General features: G+C 38.8%; 1 protein-coding gene and 1 non-coding gene across 4 annotated transcripts in view; one reads left to right on the plus strand and one right to left on the minus strand.

Moving 5' to 3' along the window:
• The window catches only part of st6gal1 (ST6 beta-galactosamide alpha-2,6-sialyltranferase 1), a 17,462-nt gene extending 2,211 nt beyond the window's left edge, over window positions 1–15,251 (minus strand). Inside the window, exons 1-10 of one of the 3 annotated variants that reach the window (XM_061962640.2) lie at window positions 15,054–15,251; window positions 11,649–11,817; window positions 11,460–11,548; window positions 7,785–7,988; window positions 7,356–7,715; window positions 4,808–5,072; window positions 4,620–4,717; window positions 4,445–4,540; window positions 4,182–4,356; window positions 1–106 (exon numbers count right to left, since the gene is read on the minus strand). The exon at window positions 1–106 is cut by the window's left edge and continues 2,211 nt beyond it. In XM_061962640.2, coding sequence (XP_061818624.2) covers window positions 1–106; window positions 4,182–4,356; window positions 4,445–4,540; window positions 4,620–4,717; window positions 4,808–5,072; window positions 7,356–7,715; window positions 7,785–7,988; window positions 11,460–11,471 — 1,316 coding nt within the window. In that variant the 5' untranslated portion in view covers window positions 11,472–11,548; window positions 11,649–11,817; window positions 15,054–15,251. Of the gene's footprint in view, window positions 107–4,181; window positions 4,357–4,444; window positions 4,541–4,619; window positions 4,718–4,807; window positions 5,073–7,355; window positions 7,716–7,784; window positions 7,989–11,459; window positions 11,549–11,648; window positions 11,818–11,886; window positions 11,985–15,053 lie in introns of those variants that run through there. The other 2 variants (XM_061962641.2, XM_061962642.2) reach the window with 2 other exon arrangements.
• Window positions 15,252–16,114: 863 nt separating this feature from the next.
• On the plus strand, window positions 16,115–16,186 carry trnaw-cca (transfer RNA tryptophan (anticodon CCA)). The gene has a single exon. It is a non-coding gene; the product is annotated as a tRNA-Trp (tRNA).
• Window positions 16,187–16,281: the final 95 nt, after the last annotated feature.

Genomic DNA, 16,281 nt, shown 5'->3' on the forward strand with positions numbered 1-16,281 from the left:
GCATCAAAGTAGCGCTGGTAGTAATGACAAAGTGCCGTCTTCCGGCGTGAAGGCAGGAACTCGTAGACGTGCACCACCTCACACAGGGACATCATCAGGACCGTACCTGAACAGGGAGCAGGAACTGACTGTTCATAGTTTGCTTTCTTTGTGTTATCTTGTCTAAATGAGACAAGGTTTGATATGTGGAGCTCTTGCTTTTCACTCCTTTAAACTCACAAATTAAGACATAAACACGGCATATTCACCAACTAGATCAGGTGTGTCAAACTCATTTTCATTGAGGACCACATCGCAATTATGGCCCTCAGAGGGCTGCTTGTGACAGCATTATATGAATATAAAAGGTATAATACCCTTGTTACACAATTTGCTTAGGCAACGGTTTGTGATTATTATATTATCCATCCATTTTCTACCACTTGTCCCTTCAAATATTATTGTAAGTCAAGGTGAAAAGCAGTATGTATTTTATTTTTGCTTAGGCAACTTTGATACATTTTGTACGAATGGGGCCTAATCTAAAGGTTTGCATGCATTAAAACACCATCCATCCATCCATCCATTTTCTACCGCTTGTCCCTTTTGGGGTCGCGGGGGCTACTGGAGCCTATCTCAGCTGCATTCGGGCGGAAGGTGGGGTACACCCTGGACAAGTCGCCACCTCATCACAGGGCCAACACAGATAGACAGACAACATTCACACTCACATTCACACACTAGGGCCAATTTAGTGTTGCCAACCAACCTATCCCCAGGTGCATGTTTTTGGAGGTGGGGGGAAGCCGGAGTACCCGGAGGGAACCCACGCAGTCACAGGGAGAACATGCAAACTCCACACAGAAAGATCCCGAGCGCATTAAAACACGTGCAGACTTTATTGCACACTTGTGCGCGGAGGATTACGTCTCCTAAGCGAGCAGAATAAGGGACACAAATCATATAGCGTGTCTGTCTTCATGTATATACAGAATATATGCTGATCAAAAAGGAACGCCACAATACTGTGAGGAAAAGATGCAAATAGAATCATTCAGCACGTGCAGTGTGATTTTTTCGGGCTGATCATTGTTCTGCGAGCGATATTTTGCGTCTTTATTTATCATTTCTAAACTGACAGTTTTGCACACAGCTGTGACAAAGAAAGTGCTTGCGCTGCAAAGACAGACAATGGACAGAAAATCATGCGTCCACGTGTGTGTGTAAACATACTTGGACTGTGATGAATAAAAACTATTAGACATATCGTCTACACTAGGGGTCGGCAACCTTCAGCACACAAAGAGCCATTTGAGCCCATTTCCCCCAAAAATAGAACCCACCCAGAGCCGCAAACTATGTGCGATTTCTAAAATGACGATAACACCACTTATAGTTTCGTTACACTTATGCTATAGAATTTTTGAAATCAAAGACTTGACAAACAACGACTCACATTTTAGTTCTGGGTATAACAAAGCAAATCACCAAATTATTTTGAACATTAGAAAGAAATATACTGGTCCTTCCCTTATTAATGAATTAAGAAAAAATTCAACTCGCTCTAATATTCTGAAGGCATACAACTGTGGCATATTTAATTTGACTAAAAAGGGAAAACAACAACTTCGTCGTCAGTCAAAGCAAATTAATCTGCCAATGAACCATTACATGTTCTGTTTTCATCAGAAATGTTGCTCTTTTTTTAATTCGTCCATTGCTGACTTACCAGGTGTTGACTACTAAAAACATTACAATTGCTTGGCAGCAAGAGATGACGCATAGGGGCTGTGACGTACATTTTGTTCGACAATCTACTAAAATGTTTTATTTTCATATGACAAGATCACAGAGCTCTCCAAAACAACAACTGTTAAAATAAAATAAACTAACTAAATGAAATAAAATAAATTAAGTAGCCATTATTTGTTGATATCGTGTTTCAAAGCCAAAGGGAGCCACGGCGTCGGCATGTAGCTCCAGAGCCGCTTGTTGCAGACCCCTGGTCTATACACATTTTACAATTTTATAGCTGCTGGATGACTTAAAGGACTGATCAAAACAAATTTGACAATGAGCTACTGGAATGACCCGTTGCCATAATCATGTGCTCCCTACACCTAGTCGTTGTGGCCTGAAACAAGCACATAGAGCAGGAGAGCCCAAACCTTTTCCTCCAAGGGCTAGAGCAAATATGTGCAAATGGTTCGGGACCAAACACAGCAGCATCATGATTGATTAAGGAGTTTAACCCCATACCACCATATACAGGTGGTGGAGTTTGCCACGTTTGGTAGATGGCAACTCGCTTAACAGACATGTCTTTAATGATTGCGGGAGCTTGAAAGAGCTTAGTATAAATATGTATTAAATTTGGGAAACCATCATCTGGCGGACCGAATATGGCCCCTGGTGCACTCCTGGCATCGAGTGTTTAAAAGGGCTTTTTTTTGTTGGAATTTTGCTTATCATTCGCAATCATTATGAAAGACATGACATCGGATGTATTACAATGGGATCTGCTCTATTCTGCCTATAAAGCCCTCAAAAAAACATAAGAGCACCTCTATTAGGGGTTTTATATATATATATATATATATATATATATATATATATATATATATGTAATGTAGTAACAGGCACATTTTTAAATGATAAATGGGTTATACTTGTATAGCGCTTTTCTAGCTTCAAGGTACTTTGACAGTATTTCCACATTCACCCATTCACACACACATTCACACACTGATGGCGGGAGCTGCCATGCAAGGCGCAAACCGGCAGCCATCAGGAGCAAGGGGTGAAGTGTCTTGCCCAAGGACACAACGGACGTGACTAGGATGGTAGAAGGTGGGGATTGAACCCCAGTAACCAGCAACCCTCCGATTGCTGGCACGGCCACTCTACCAACACGCCTACCCCAAACCCCGCCCACCTCAACCAACGCACGGAGGGGGGGTGTGATGGTTGGGGGGAAGCAAGGTTGGGGTGGGCGGGGTTTGGTGGTAGCGGGGGTGAATAATGTAGCCCGGAAGAGTTAGGGCTGCAAAGGATTCTGGGTATTTGTTCTGTTGTGTTTATGTTGTGTTAAGGTGCGGATGTTCTCCCGAAATGTGTTTGTCATTCTTATTTGGTTTTGGTTCACAGTGTGGCGCATATTAGTAAGAGTGTTAAAGTTGTTTTATACGGCCACCGTCAGTGTAACCTGTGTGGCTGTTGACCAAGTATGCCTTGCTGTCACTTGCGTGTGCAAGCAGCAGTTGCATACAACATGTGGCTGGGCTGGCACGCTGTTAGTACAGGTGGTAGAGGACGTAAAATGCTGTACCCCTTATTATAATTGTTAGGGTGAAAATCTGAGGATATTTGCCCCGGGAGATTTTTGGGAGAGGCACTGAAATCCGGAAGTCTCCCAGGAAAATCAGGAGGGGCGTTAAGTATGCAGCTGAGCCGCATCTGAGTTATCAAAGAGCCGCATGCGGCTCCGGAGCCGCGGGTTGCCGACCCCTGTGCTAGGATGTTCATAAATTCCCATTTACATGAAGAATGACTCATATCCTCGCAAAAAAAAGGGGGGTGGAACCAAGCGTCTTTTTGTGTCCTCGTCATTTCAGGGTCTAAATCGGCTTTCAAAAGTGTATCAGCTTGTCGGAATACGTCTTTGTCCTACTATCCAGGTGACAGGCATGGCTTATGATCGAGAATAATGTTTGATGAGCAAGGAAACGAGGAAGCAGCTCATCAGTCGATAATGTCAACATTGGCACACAAGCTCGTGATCACGCTGTAAATAGTCTGTCTGCGTTAGCGCTTGTAATAACAATATCAATAACACTTGGTTAATACTCAAGTCACGAAATGTAAATGGTGTGTTGTTGGCGGTTTTTAGATGTTTTTTTAAATTGGGCCAAATTACTTTTATTTACAATTATTTACAAAATAGAATGCAATAAAAAATACATCCATTGTCATGTCTTTCCCAATGATTGTGAACGATGGGCAAAATTCCAATAACAGTGCAGTTTGCTGAATTAGTCATATTTAAAATTAGTGCCCAGGATAAAACTTTTCCAAATATGCAATTGTTTCGTCAATATATCCTAATATAATGGCGCAAATACTGTAATAACTTTTTTCGTTTGTTTGAAAAAGTCACCAATCTGCATTATATTTTAAAATAGGAAGTGACGCCATGCACGTACCCAGCAGGCCAGAGGAGGGCGGGTTCTTCTGTATGGGCTCGGCCATGTTGTCTTGTATTCGCTGCCAAACCTGCCACTCAAAGCGAGGGTGCAGGATGTAGAAGGGCTGCTGGGGGTGGAGCCTCCTGTACCGCTGGTACTGGGCGAAGATAGGGTAGTCGGTGCGGTTGAACCACTGCAGAAAAGTCGCTAAAACCATCAGCGTATTTGTTTTCAATTCTATGTGTAGCTACAGTATATAATGTACGGGGTGTAAACGGCACCTGTGTGAAGTCAGCAGAAAAGGGGTCCCAGGCCACCAATACACCTGAGCTGTACAGCGAACTGGACAGGAAGTGGTGGTCATCAGACGCCATTACCTGAACGACAATGAAATGGATGCTGACATGACAGTTGAAGTCTAATAGACATTACATAACAGTGAGTTAGTGGGTTTACTTGAGAGTTGATAAGGCGGATGGTGGTTTTAGAACCGACATCCTTCTCGTAGCCAGCGGTGGGGGCGGCGTTGAAGCGCATCACAGCATCATGGGAGTCTGTAATTCAAATATCTGTAAATATTGAACTTTTAGGAGGTATGTGCAACAATGGTGCAGGGATACCAACGCTATGTATGAAAATCTCACCGATCTCTTTGCCCAGGCCGGAGTTGCGCAGCGACCCGGCGGAGGACACCACCGCACATTGCTTGTAAGGCCCCAGGTCGGCGGTTAGAGTCTTCGGCGGGAGCAGTGAGGCCCAGGACAGAGAGAAGAGAGGCTGGAGGTCAGGGGTCAACGAAGACACCTCCACCTTTTTGTAGAGCTCACAGAGGAGCTCAGGACCGCTCAGCTTTGGCCTGCTTGTGATGTCAGCAGGGTTGGAGAACTCTACTCCATATTTATTCATTGCCTGGAGGATAAAACAAACTGTTCAAACACGTTTTTTAATATCATTAGGACTGATCTTATCAATACAATTATTAAAATGTTTTATTTTTATTGCCTCCATCAACTGTGCAATATTTTGTTTGTTAGTTGGCTAGAGGCAAGCTAATTAAAGTACAGTCAAACCTCGATTTATGAACCATTCTTTTTGTGAACTTTTTGTTTTAAGAACTTTTAGCCAAATATGCACTTCATTCATTCATTTTGTGTCCTGTTGGTAGCCATTTTGTGCTTGCTCGTATTGAAGACATTACAGCTTCGTAGCACAGCAAGTTTTTACCGGTACCGGTAATTGTGATGAGAACAGACCTTTCTGGAAAAAAAAAGCCAGTGGACTTATTACACAGCGGAGGAGAAGACTATCTTTCTTTCAGCGCGGCGCTTCTTCCGAGAGAACACGCACGCACGCACGCACGCACGCACGCACGCACGCACGCACGCACGCACGCACGCACGCACGCACGCACGCACGCACGCACGCACGCACGCACGCACGCACACACACACGCACACACACACGCACACACACACACACACACACACACACACACACACACACACCTCCTCACTTCTTCCCCTCTGCCTGCTCCTTTTTCTCCTCTCGTGAGCTGATCGTTTGCCAATGTTATTGTACTGTAAGTGGATTTTACTTTTTAAAATATTTATTATTGAAGCTATACGGTTGTTAAAGTTAAGGTTTTTTGTGATTTTTCTTCGTTTGTGAGGACACCAAAGTGTGTGCGCGTGTAATGACAGAGCAGAGCATACAGCACAGTGAAGCTTGTTGTTATTGTTTTGGATTGTTAAACAGTACTGTATTGCACTTCATATTGTTTTCAAAGTGTGCAAACCTTAACTAAAATGGGGACTTCTTTTGAGGCTGGACCCAATATTCATATTTACATTGTTTTTTAATGGAAACATTTGCTTCGCTATAGGAACTTTTAGTTTTACAAACCCTGTTCAAGAACTAACTACATTTGTAAATCGGGTTCCACATTAGTTAAGCAGTTAGTTAGTTGGCTGGGAACTAGCTAATGAGTTAATTAGCTACCAAAATAATTATGTTTACTTACGGCCTAATTTTCTATCGTCCCGTGGCACATTGTAGAAACAAAATTAACAAACAATACCAGCAAGTAAAAAGGCATCAAGTCATAAAAAATATTGACACTTGTAACTATTAATAACACAAATATTTTTTTCTAAATTTGGGTATAATGTTTTTTTTCTAGCCTTTTAAAAAAATTACATGCACATGCAAATTTGACAATGAGGTCAGTTTAGGGCTGTGCGAAACAGACAATATGAATGATATCAATCTAGCAGATGATAGAGCTTTTACCACTATTGTCATATCGTGATGACACATTTTAGCTTTGTCCCGCAAATTTGAAAGCCACAAGAGAACAAATGCGTCCTTGACGCATTTTAGCGTTCACGCCAAAGGGCAAAGCCACTTCTAGGTCACCAATGTCTCCATGGTGGCAAATAAAATATGTATTATTTTACAAGTATCATTATTACTGGAGGACGACAATAGCTCAATATCCTACACTACACACCGTAGGAGGATACAATAAGCCATGCTGACTGCTAAGCTAGAGCACTTGTAAGTATAGTATCACCGTATTATCACTATATTAGATCAATACTTTTTATTATCACAAACTCTTGTCGTTCTTGGTACTTTTTACAAACTCAGGAAATAAGTCCCTGGACACAGGAAGGTTTTGAAGGCAAAAACCAAATGATTTAAATCAAAACCAATAGTAGGAAATCATTTAAATATTTGATTGATATTGGTACACCACCATCCTATGTCTTTATCCGATACATATAATGATGATTAAAAATGTAATCATTCAATGATCTTAAGAATTTGAAGCATCAGGATTGGTATGACCGATTCAGCCCCTGTGTAACTACGGTACTTGGTATTGGGTTGATTACATTTGAACAATAGTGTAGATAGAACATTTCATAACAGAAAGTAACCAGATATTAACAACCAATTAACACGTAGATTAATAATAGTTTTGAGAAAATAATACAACCGGAAATTATGTTACCGAAAAAGTCAGCAGCTAAATTAGGAGCCATTTTCACTCGTTCTGAAATGATTATATTATCATATATATGCGAAATATTGTATCGTGATATATGTAATTATTATCGCAGAAGGCTGCAATATATATCCGCAATATAGTTTTTAGGCTATATCACCCATTCCAACAAAAGTTCTGACCTGATAATTCCCCACCACCTTCTTGAGTCCGTTTCCCAGCATGCTGCTGGACATCTGCTCGTTCCACACTTGTCCCAAAAGGCTGTTCGGGCCAAACAACTCGGCGTCGCTCGCTTTACCACTCAGTTCCCCCCGCCGACGGCCTCCAAACAGAGTCTCCAGTGCCCGCATGACAGGGCGGGGCAGCATGCGTCTGAAAAAACCCTCACGCTCTTTGCTTTGCTTTTGCTTTAGCGTCGGATGCACCTGGGTGTGGTTTGGCGAGGACAGAACGGGGATCGGACGACGGGGGTCGCCAGGGACGACGCCCGGAAGCTTCTGGGGGTCAACGAGCACGGGCTTGGATCCACCTCGCAGCACCTGTGGAGTCAGAGGGATGAGTTTGCATTCTGTCAGTGCTGTGTTTTTCAGATTTGAGAACAAACACACCTTGATGACAGAGTGTGTGCGAGGTTGGGCCCGGGTCCGCGCCCGCACGCCAAAGATAGCGTCGGTGACGGGTACACTGTTCTCTGCACACAGGGCGTACAGCAGAGCCATGGAGATGCAGAAGAAGGCCATGCAGAGTGCTCCACGGCGAGCACGACGCCTCATACGCCATAGCTGACTCACTCGGTCTGCTGCCCCGGGTACCTGCGCATGCAAAAGTATAGAGACACCTGGTTGTTACAGGAATTAACACAATAGAGATTATCTACAAGATTCTTCGGTGAATATGCATCAATTTATACTGAAGAACATTGGTAACATCAAAGGTCAGAATTTAAGTGGCTTCTTCTTCACCAAACTTAGCTAATTATGCAATTATGTGCGAACATCAGTAAACATGGATGTTAGTTGAATAGGATATAGTTGATGATTGAATATATAGTCTTGCCAGAAAGAGAATGTATTTTTATATTTGAACTACAGTTCCCATTATGCTTTGGGGGCTGTAATATAATGTGGAACATCATCCAAAAAAAATTTTTTTAAATATTTTTTATTAGCAGATAAAGAGCTGGATAAAATAGCTCACCAGTGACACCAAACAAGAAAAAAATAGGTAAAAAATTATCCAATTAAATTATTAGATTAAATCAGATTACATTTTTTTTTCTTAATTAAATTGAATTAAATTGAATAACCAGTAAACATTCTAAATAAAATGTAGTTGAATTAGATTAATTATTATTTTATTTTTTTGCTGTTTTACTTTTGTAGCTGCATGTAGAAATGGCACTGCTGGAGTGGCAGCTGGTTGCATCAGCGCTGCTCTTTTAATGTCTTTAATATCCTTTGTGTTCTTTGATGTTTCCCTCTAACACACATGTTTATGTGTGCTATGGCTATGAGTTTTTTTTCCTTGGCCTCAGTCTGGCCCCCCTCTCCATGGGCCCAGGCTTAGACTGAATATTGTTTTTTATTTATTTTTTATTTATTCACTGTTCTGTTACAGAGAACAAGGGGATGGGATAAAATTGCTATGGAATGAAAATGGGTAGGATTAAATAAGCTCTGTTTCTTCCTACACCTTTTCGGACGTGCTGTAATGAAACAACTGGAAATATGTGATGCATTACATTGTATCGTATGCATGTTCGAAATAAACTGAAACTGAACTGAACGGGATTGTGCTGAAAATCTTAATTTCCCCTCGGGATTAATAAAGAACTTCTGTTTCTGATTCTGTATGCGCTTGCTGGAAAAAGTCGGGACACCCCTGCTTTATATCATTTAAGCAGCATCAAATACAAGATGACAGAGAAAGAAGCTGCAGAGTGAGAGAGCTGGCCTCAAACGCAACCCCACCCCCCACCCCCAGATCGAGGGCGAATGAACAGAGGGAGAAAGAAGATAAAGATGAAAAGAAGGATGAGGAGGAGTCATGTAGAAAGCAGGGAGGGCATGAACATGGCCTAAATAGATGAGGTGAAAAAAACAACATGAGGGAAATGGAGGAGAGGAGGCTCCGCCCACATTTGATCCTGCTGTCATTCATGCTTTTATAGAAGTCGATGATTGACAGTGTCGTTGGAGATTACTCATACTAATCTGCACTTTTAACAGGGAGAGACTTTCTTTTTTCACAACTGACCTCGGGAAATAAAGCAAAGAGGCCTTTCAGGAGGCAGCTGTTCCACTTTGCCTTGGAATCTTTTCTTTGCTCGAGTATCAGTGCACATCTGTTTCTCATTCACTGTGCTTCAATGTCAGTCATTGAACCAAACACAGCTCCATTTATTTGGTCAACCTCGCAGCCCGAGTCGGTTACATTCGCACATGAAATAAACATGATCATCATCCACAGCGCCGCCACGACAGATGGTGGTGTCACTTGGTATGTACTTAAAAATGTCCCCTGAATCACAATCTTCTCTACACACACACACACACACACACACACACACACACACACACACACACACACACACACACACACACACACACACACACACACACACACACACACACACACTTGCAGCGTGTGTGTGTGTGTAAAGCACTGATGGTCACGTGAATATCAGTGCTGAATCAAAGCAGAGAAGCGGATAGGTTTTCTTGCTGCCAGCCAATCAGGGAGCAACTGCAGCAGCACACATGCGGTTATATATAAATAGTTGTCCATAGAGGATTTATTTGAGCTAAAATATTACTAAGATATTACAGTATAGTTTAACTTGGATAAGTTACACAGGGGGCTTTTAAACAATATTAGCTTGGAACGTTACAAGGTTGCAGGCTTTATTTGAATGTTGTCAGGGTTGTTTTGTCTAAACAGCCACATGAATCAGCACAAAAAATATAATCCTTCATGTCTTTCTTCCCCCTGTTCTTCTTCTACTTCCTCTTGTTATTTTCCTTCTACAGAGAATAATAATAATAGAAACATAAATGCGAACTAACGTGATTAATCACAAAAATGTTTCACATTAATCATGTATGCGCAGAATAATCAAACAATTTATATGTATTTTTACCTTCTTACCTGAGTGAGGAGACTGAAATGTGTGTGCTGGCTGGCACTTTAAAATAAACCTTGAAAACTGGTACAATTTTTTGAGCAAATAAATGACATGCATTCAAGTAAAAGATCTAACAAATGTTCCTGTTATGACATTAAAATTGCATTTGTGTCCAAATATTGGTGTTTTTTTTTAAGTTGATTTCAATACAAGTAATAACATGTGATTAATCATGATTAATCCAAATGTAAAAGTGTGATTAATCTGATTAATATGTGACGCACATTCAAGTAAAACATTTAAAAAATCTTTACTGCATGACATTCTGACAATATAATTGCATTTGTGTCCAAATATTGTAGTTTTTTTGTTTAAGTTTATTTAAATTATGCAAGCAAATAATAAACTGGGATTAATCATGATTAATCCAAATTCAAAAGAGTGATTAATCTGATTAATAAATGACATCCATTCAAGTAAAAATATTTAAACAATGTTCTTGTATGACATTCTGACAATAACATGGCATTTTTGTCCAAATATTGGGGTCTTATTTTAGGTTTATTTGAATTCTGCAAGCAAGTAATAACCTGTGATTAATCATGATTAATCCAAATTCAAAAGTGTGATTAAACCGTTTAATAAATGACGTGCATTCCAATAATACATTTAAAAAATGTTCCTGTATGACATTCTGACAATAAAATTGTGTCCAAATATCGGAGCCTTTATTTAAGTTGATATAATGTATGCACAATAGTTACTGCATATGAATAATCAACATTTCAAAAGTGTGATTAATTAATAATTACAAATGTAATTGTTTGACAGTAATACAACGTCTGTAATATGTATGTATTTTGTTTATGTAAATACAATATTTAGGATTATATTCTGAAGAAAACCAAAACAAATGTATATGTAAAAATAAATGTAAAACACAATAGAAATGTAAAATAAAACAAAACAAAAACATGACCATCGGTGTTACTAATAGCTCAGTAAAATATTGTCTCGATCCTACGATTCGAGGATGAGTCACAGTAAAAACAACTGTTACTCCTGTTAAAACACTGCAATTCATATTCATTCAAATACTGGAATATTTGAATCACTGCCTGATGATGTTTTGTTGTCGTGGGACTGTGATAACGTTTACCTTGTAGCCCATGCTGAGTTGTGGGTGCTGTTGCTTAGAAACTGATTGTTGCCTTATGGTTTTCCCTCATCCTTCATCCCTCATCCCTCCTGTAAACAGAACAGTATATTTATTTGCACATGCATTTGGCACAGTGTGATAAACTGCAAGACATCAAAAGCGTTTTAAAAATGCGCAGAAAGTGCTTACAATAATGTTGGAAGAACCACTGTCAAGTTCTTTAGGACTTTTGTCCGCCTGCACTTGAAAAGGCTGAGAAGATCGTAGAGGACGCTTTATCAACTCAACTCCAGGACCTTTTGTAGGGTTTATTTCACACCACATCTATTACAGGAGCTTTTCAGGATAGGTTGATAACCTTAAATCAAAGAAGGGTAGCATTAAATACGACTATCAGTATCAATACACATTGTATAAATATCATTACCTGTATCTAGGACCAAAAATAGTAATTACATACTAGTGGTCTCTCCGTTCTTCGCTCATTACAATTCCATTCTTGTAGTTATATCCATTGCATTTGCATTAAAGGACTTAACTCTGTACAAGACCTTTTTTGATGTCATATGATGTCACAAAGTACTTTAATTTCCAAAGGTATTTAGCCACCCATCCAAATGATGATAATCTGGTGTCCTAATCACTTGGCCCGGCCACAGGTGTAGAAAACCAAGCATTTAGGCATGGAGACCGTTTCTACAAACATTTGTGAAAGAATGAGCTCAGGAGCTCAGTGATTTCCAGCGTGTAACTGTCACAGGATGCCACCTGTGCAACAAATCCAGTCATGAAAATTCCTCGCTCCTAAATATTCCAAAGTCAACTGTCGGCTTTATTATAAGAAAATGGAAAGAGTTTGGGAACAACAGCAACTCAGCCACCAAGTGGTAGGCCACATACACTGACAAAGAGGGGTCAGCATAGTGCAAAGACTTTCTGCACAGTCAGTTGCAACAGAGCTCCAAACTTCATGTGAACTTCCAATTAGCCCACGTGCAGTACGCAGAGAGCTTCATGGAATGGGTTTCCATGGCCGAGCAGCTGCATCTAAGCCATATATCACCAAATACAATGCAAAGCTTCGGATCCAGTGGTGTCAAGCACGTCACCACTGGACTCTAGAGTAGTGGAGACACTTTCTCTGGAGTGATGAATCACGCTTTTCCATCTGGCAATCTGATGGACGGGTCTGGGTTTGGAGGTTGCCAGGAGAACGCTGCATTTCAGACTACATTATGCTGAGTGTGAAATTTGGTGGAGGAGGAATTATGGTGTGGGGTTGTTTTTCAGGAGTTGAGCTTGGCCCCTTAGTTCCAGTGAAAGGAACTTTGAATGCTCCAGGATACCAAAACATGTTGGACAATTCCATGCTCCCAACCTTGTGGGAACAGTTTGCCCTTTCCTCTTCCAACATGACTGTGCACCAGTTCAAGTTCCATTCAAGTCCTGTTTGAAATTTAACCTCACTTAACTTGAAAAGGCTGACGAGATCTTATGGAAATGTTAGTTAATACATTTATCCAGATTGAAATTTAGTGTTTTTTAAAGCATTTAATCAATAGTGTTAGGTGGTTTTGAACATGCAGTATTTTTTAAGATACTGAAAACAACACATGGATTCTTTCAATGTCCTCTGTCAATTTTCAACAAAAGTACTAATAGTATTTGTTCATATGAAAGAAAGATAGTTGAGCTGCTTCTTGCAGTACCATTCATAATGACGAACGAATAGGTGTGGCATGAAATTTGCACAAACCCTAAAAACAGTTTTTAATGTTGAATGTAAGTATAACTGTAAAATGTACAGATATAAACTGCTTTCTATTGTTAAGTATTTGTGTCTCGTTTCTTTCATAAAAAATTTGTGAGACAAAACTAATGGGCGCAGAATTAAAAAAATAAGAGTAAAATATTTTTGCTTTTAGTTACGGTAATGTTTTTTTCTGAAATTGTGAATTGTTGTATCTTTTGCGTGTGCCTCACAAGACGAAGGTCCTGGGTTTAATCCCTGGGCTCGAAGTCTTTCTGTGTGGAGTTTGCATATTCTTCCCGTGACTGCGTGGATTCCTTCCTGGTCCTCCGGCTTCAAAAACTTGCATGCTAAATTGGCCCTAAATTGTCTGTCTATCTGTGTTAGCCCTGCGATGAGGTGTCAACTTGTCCAGAGTGTACCCCACCTTTCGCACGAGTGCAGGACAAGCGGTAGAAAATGGATGTATGGGATGGATAATTTCATTTGTGAAATTGTACATTTTTTTGCTTTTTGTTCATTTGTTTTCTGTAATTGTAAATTGTTTCGCCTTTTATTTATTTTGCTAAATATATAAATAGTTTTATTTATTTTTTATTTTGTTTGTGAAATTGTGAGTTGTTTTGCTTTTTGTTAGTGTGTTTTCTGAAATTCTAAATTGTTTTATCTTAAGCTAATCTAATTTCTTGAAATTGTAAGTTTTTTCACCTTTTGTTTATGAGTTTTCTGAAATTGTAAGTTGTTTTGCCTTTTGTTAATTTGGTTTGCACAATTGTAAATTATTCTGTATTTCCTGAGGGAACTCTCCTGAAGGAATCAATAAAGTTCTATCTATCTATCTATCTATCTATCTATCTATCTATCTATCTATCTATTTTGGGTGCTTCGAGTCAGAAACTTTGTTTAGGCTGCACTATTAAGTCTGTATTATTACCACTACTTATTATTTCTTTCTACTACTTCTACTACTATTAAAAATAGAATTTTCATGTACACTATACAAATGTTATATATATCGTATATATTTTTGTATTAATGCCCATATGTTACACTGCAGCATATATATATATATATATATATATATATATATATATATATATATATATATATATATGCACACACACACACATATAAACACATATATATATATATATATATATATATATATACATATATATATATATATATATATATATATATGTATATATATATATATATACATATATGTATATATATATATATATATATATATATATATATGTGTATATATATACATATATATACATATATATACAAATATGTATATATATATATATTTATATACATATATATACATACATACATACATACATACATACATACATACATACATACATACATACATACATACATATATATATATATATATATATATATATATATATATATATATATATATATATATATATATTGATCATTTGCTGATACCTTGGTACCCTCAGTTTAACAATTCATTCTGCACCCCTGTCAAAAAAGTATGATTTAATTGAAAAAAAATGCAACCTTATTGTTTTGGGTCTCTGGATGATAATCAAAGAGAAAAAACACAAAAGTACCACCAAGTCTAAACATGGTTGATAAATTATATGTCTTTTATCTAATAGTATCGTAGAACCAGAATAGTCATGATGTCTTTATAGTCTTAGGTTATCTAACTGTAGGCACCACTACCTTCTTCATATCAATCAGTCTACCAAAAATGCAATAAATAATTTATACAAAACAATATAAAAACATTAAGCACATAGACAGATAGATAGATAGATAGATAGATAGATAGATAGATAGATAGATAGATAGATGACCTGTATAAAGTGGTGCTCCTCGGTCACGAGCCTTCCTTGTTCCTGCGTCGTTCCGTCTCTATATACCCACACTACGGTGCCCAACGGACCGTCTTTAGATTCGCCATGTTCCCGTTAAGTCTTGTAAGTCAAGGTAACATTGGGGTAAACACGGTCAAGAACTGCAACCGCACTGCTTTGGGTCGATCTGCAGCATGATGAGTATCAAATTGACAAATATGCTATACGTGTACTTCCGTTTTTATATCACAAAATAAGAGCATTGGTTTATAATTTTTGCATTAGATATCAGTCAATGTCGATTAATGGGTTTTATTCTGAGATATATGTAATTTGTGTATTTTGTGACACCATTTATCATGTTCTATACCCATAAAAATTGTCATTTTCAATCAGAAATAGCTTTGCTCTGAATAGCTACTCAATACATCCGTTTTGTTTTATCTTAATAAAAACGCTTCACAGACCATTTTGTGCTACTGCTGCAGCCAAGACATTCAATCTTGATGCAGAGAAGAAGAGATGTAAAAAAGATGATTGTTTTTTGGTCAAAATTGATTAATTTGAATATATGCTGTAAAATGTAAACATCACGTGACAAAATCACGTCTGAAGGAGAGAGACAATTATGTAAGTCTAGACGGTTTAGAATAATTTGACTCCTGTGAAAGCACGTCAACTAATAGACAATGTTTGGATGAAAGCACAACAGAATGTCGGGAACCGGTGACGAACATCATCAACAATCATGTTTGAAGCACAACGTTAGTTTTTGTTTTTTAATCATCTAAATGCTAGGCCACATCTATGGTACACGTAGGACGAACATAGAAATATACATTGCGCACTTAAGCATGCACTTGGCTTTAAATAGCACGGCCATGATTAAGAACACCTGTGTTAGCTGGTCGGGAGTTATTGTTTGCCAGTATAATATCCTTGTATTTTGTCGGAGGACGGCCATTAGTGCACATTTTGTTACCATAATCGTTATGCCGACAGTATTTTTAGATATCATAACTTTTAGTTTAAATATATTAACATCGCTCGCTAGTGCACAAGACCTCGTGGCGCAACGGTAGCGCGTCTGACTCCAGATCAGAAGGTTGCGTGTTCAAATCACGTCGGGGTCAGTCTTTTTCGTGACCTCCACTAAAATTTAAAATGTCCTTACACTCACCTATCTTTTCTTTTCTAAAACAACATGTGTGATTTCTTTGAACAAAAG

Source organism: Nerophis lumbriciformis, linkage group LG09 (genome assembly GCF_033978685.3).
Source record: "Nerophis lumbriciformis linkage group LG09, RoL_Nlum_v2.1, whole genome shotgun sequence".
Lineage (NCBI taxonomy): Eukaryota > Metazoa > Chordata > Actinopteri > Syngnathiformes > Syngnathidae > Nerophis > Nerophis lumbriciformis.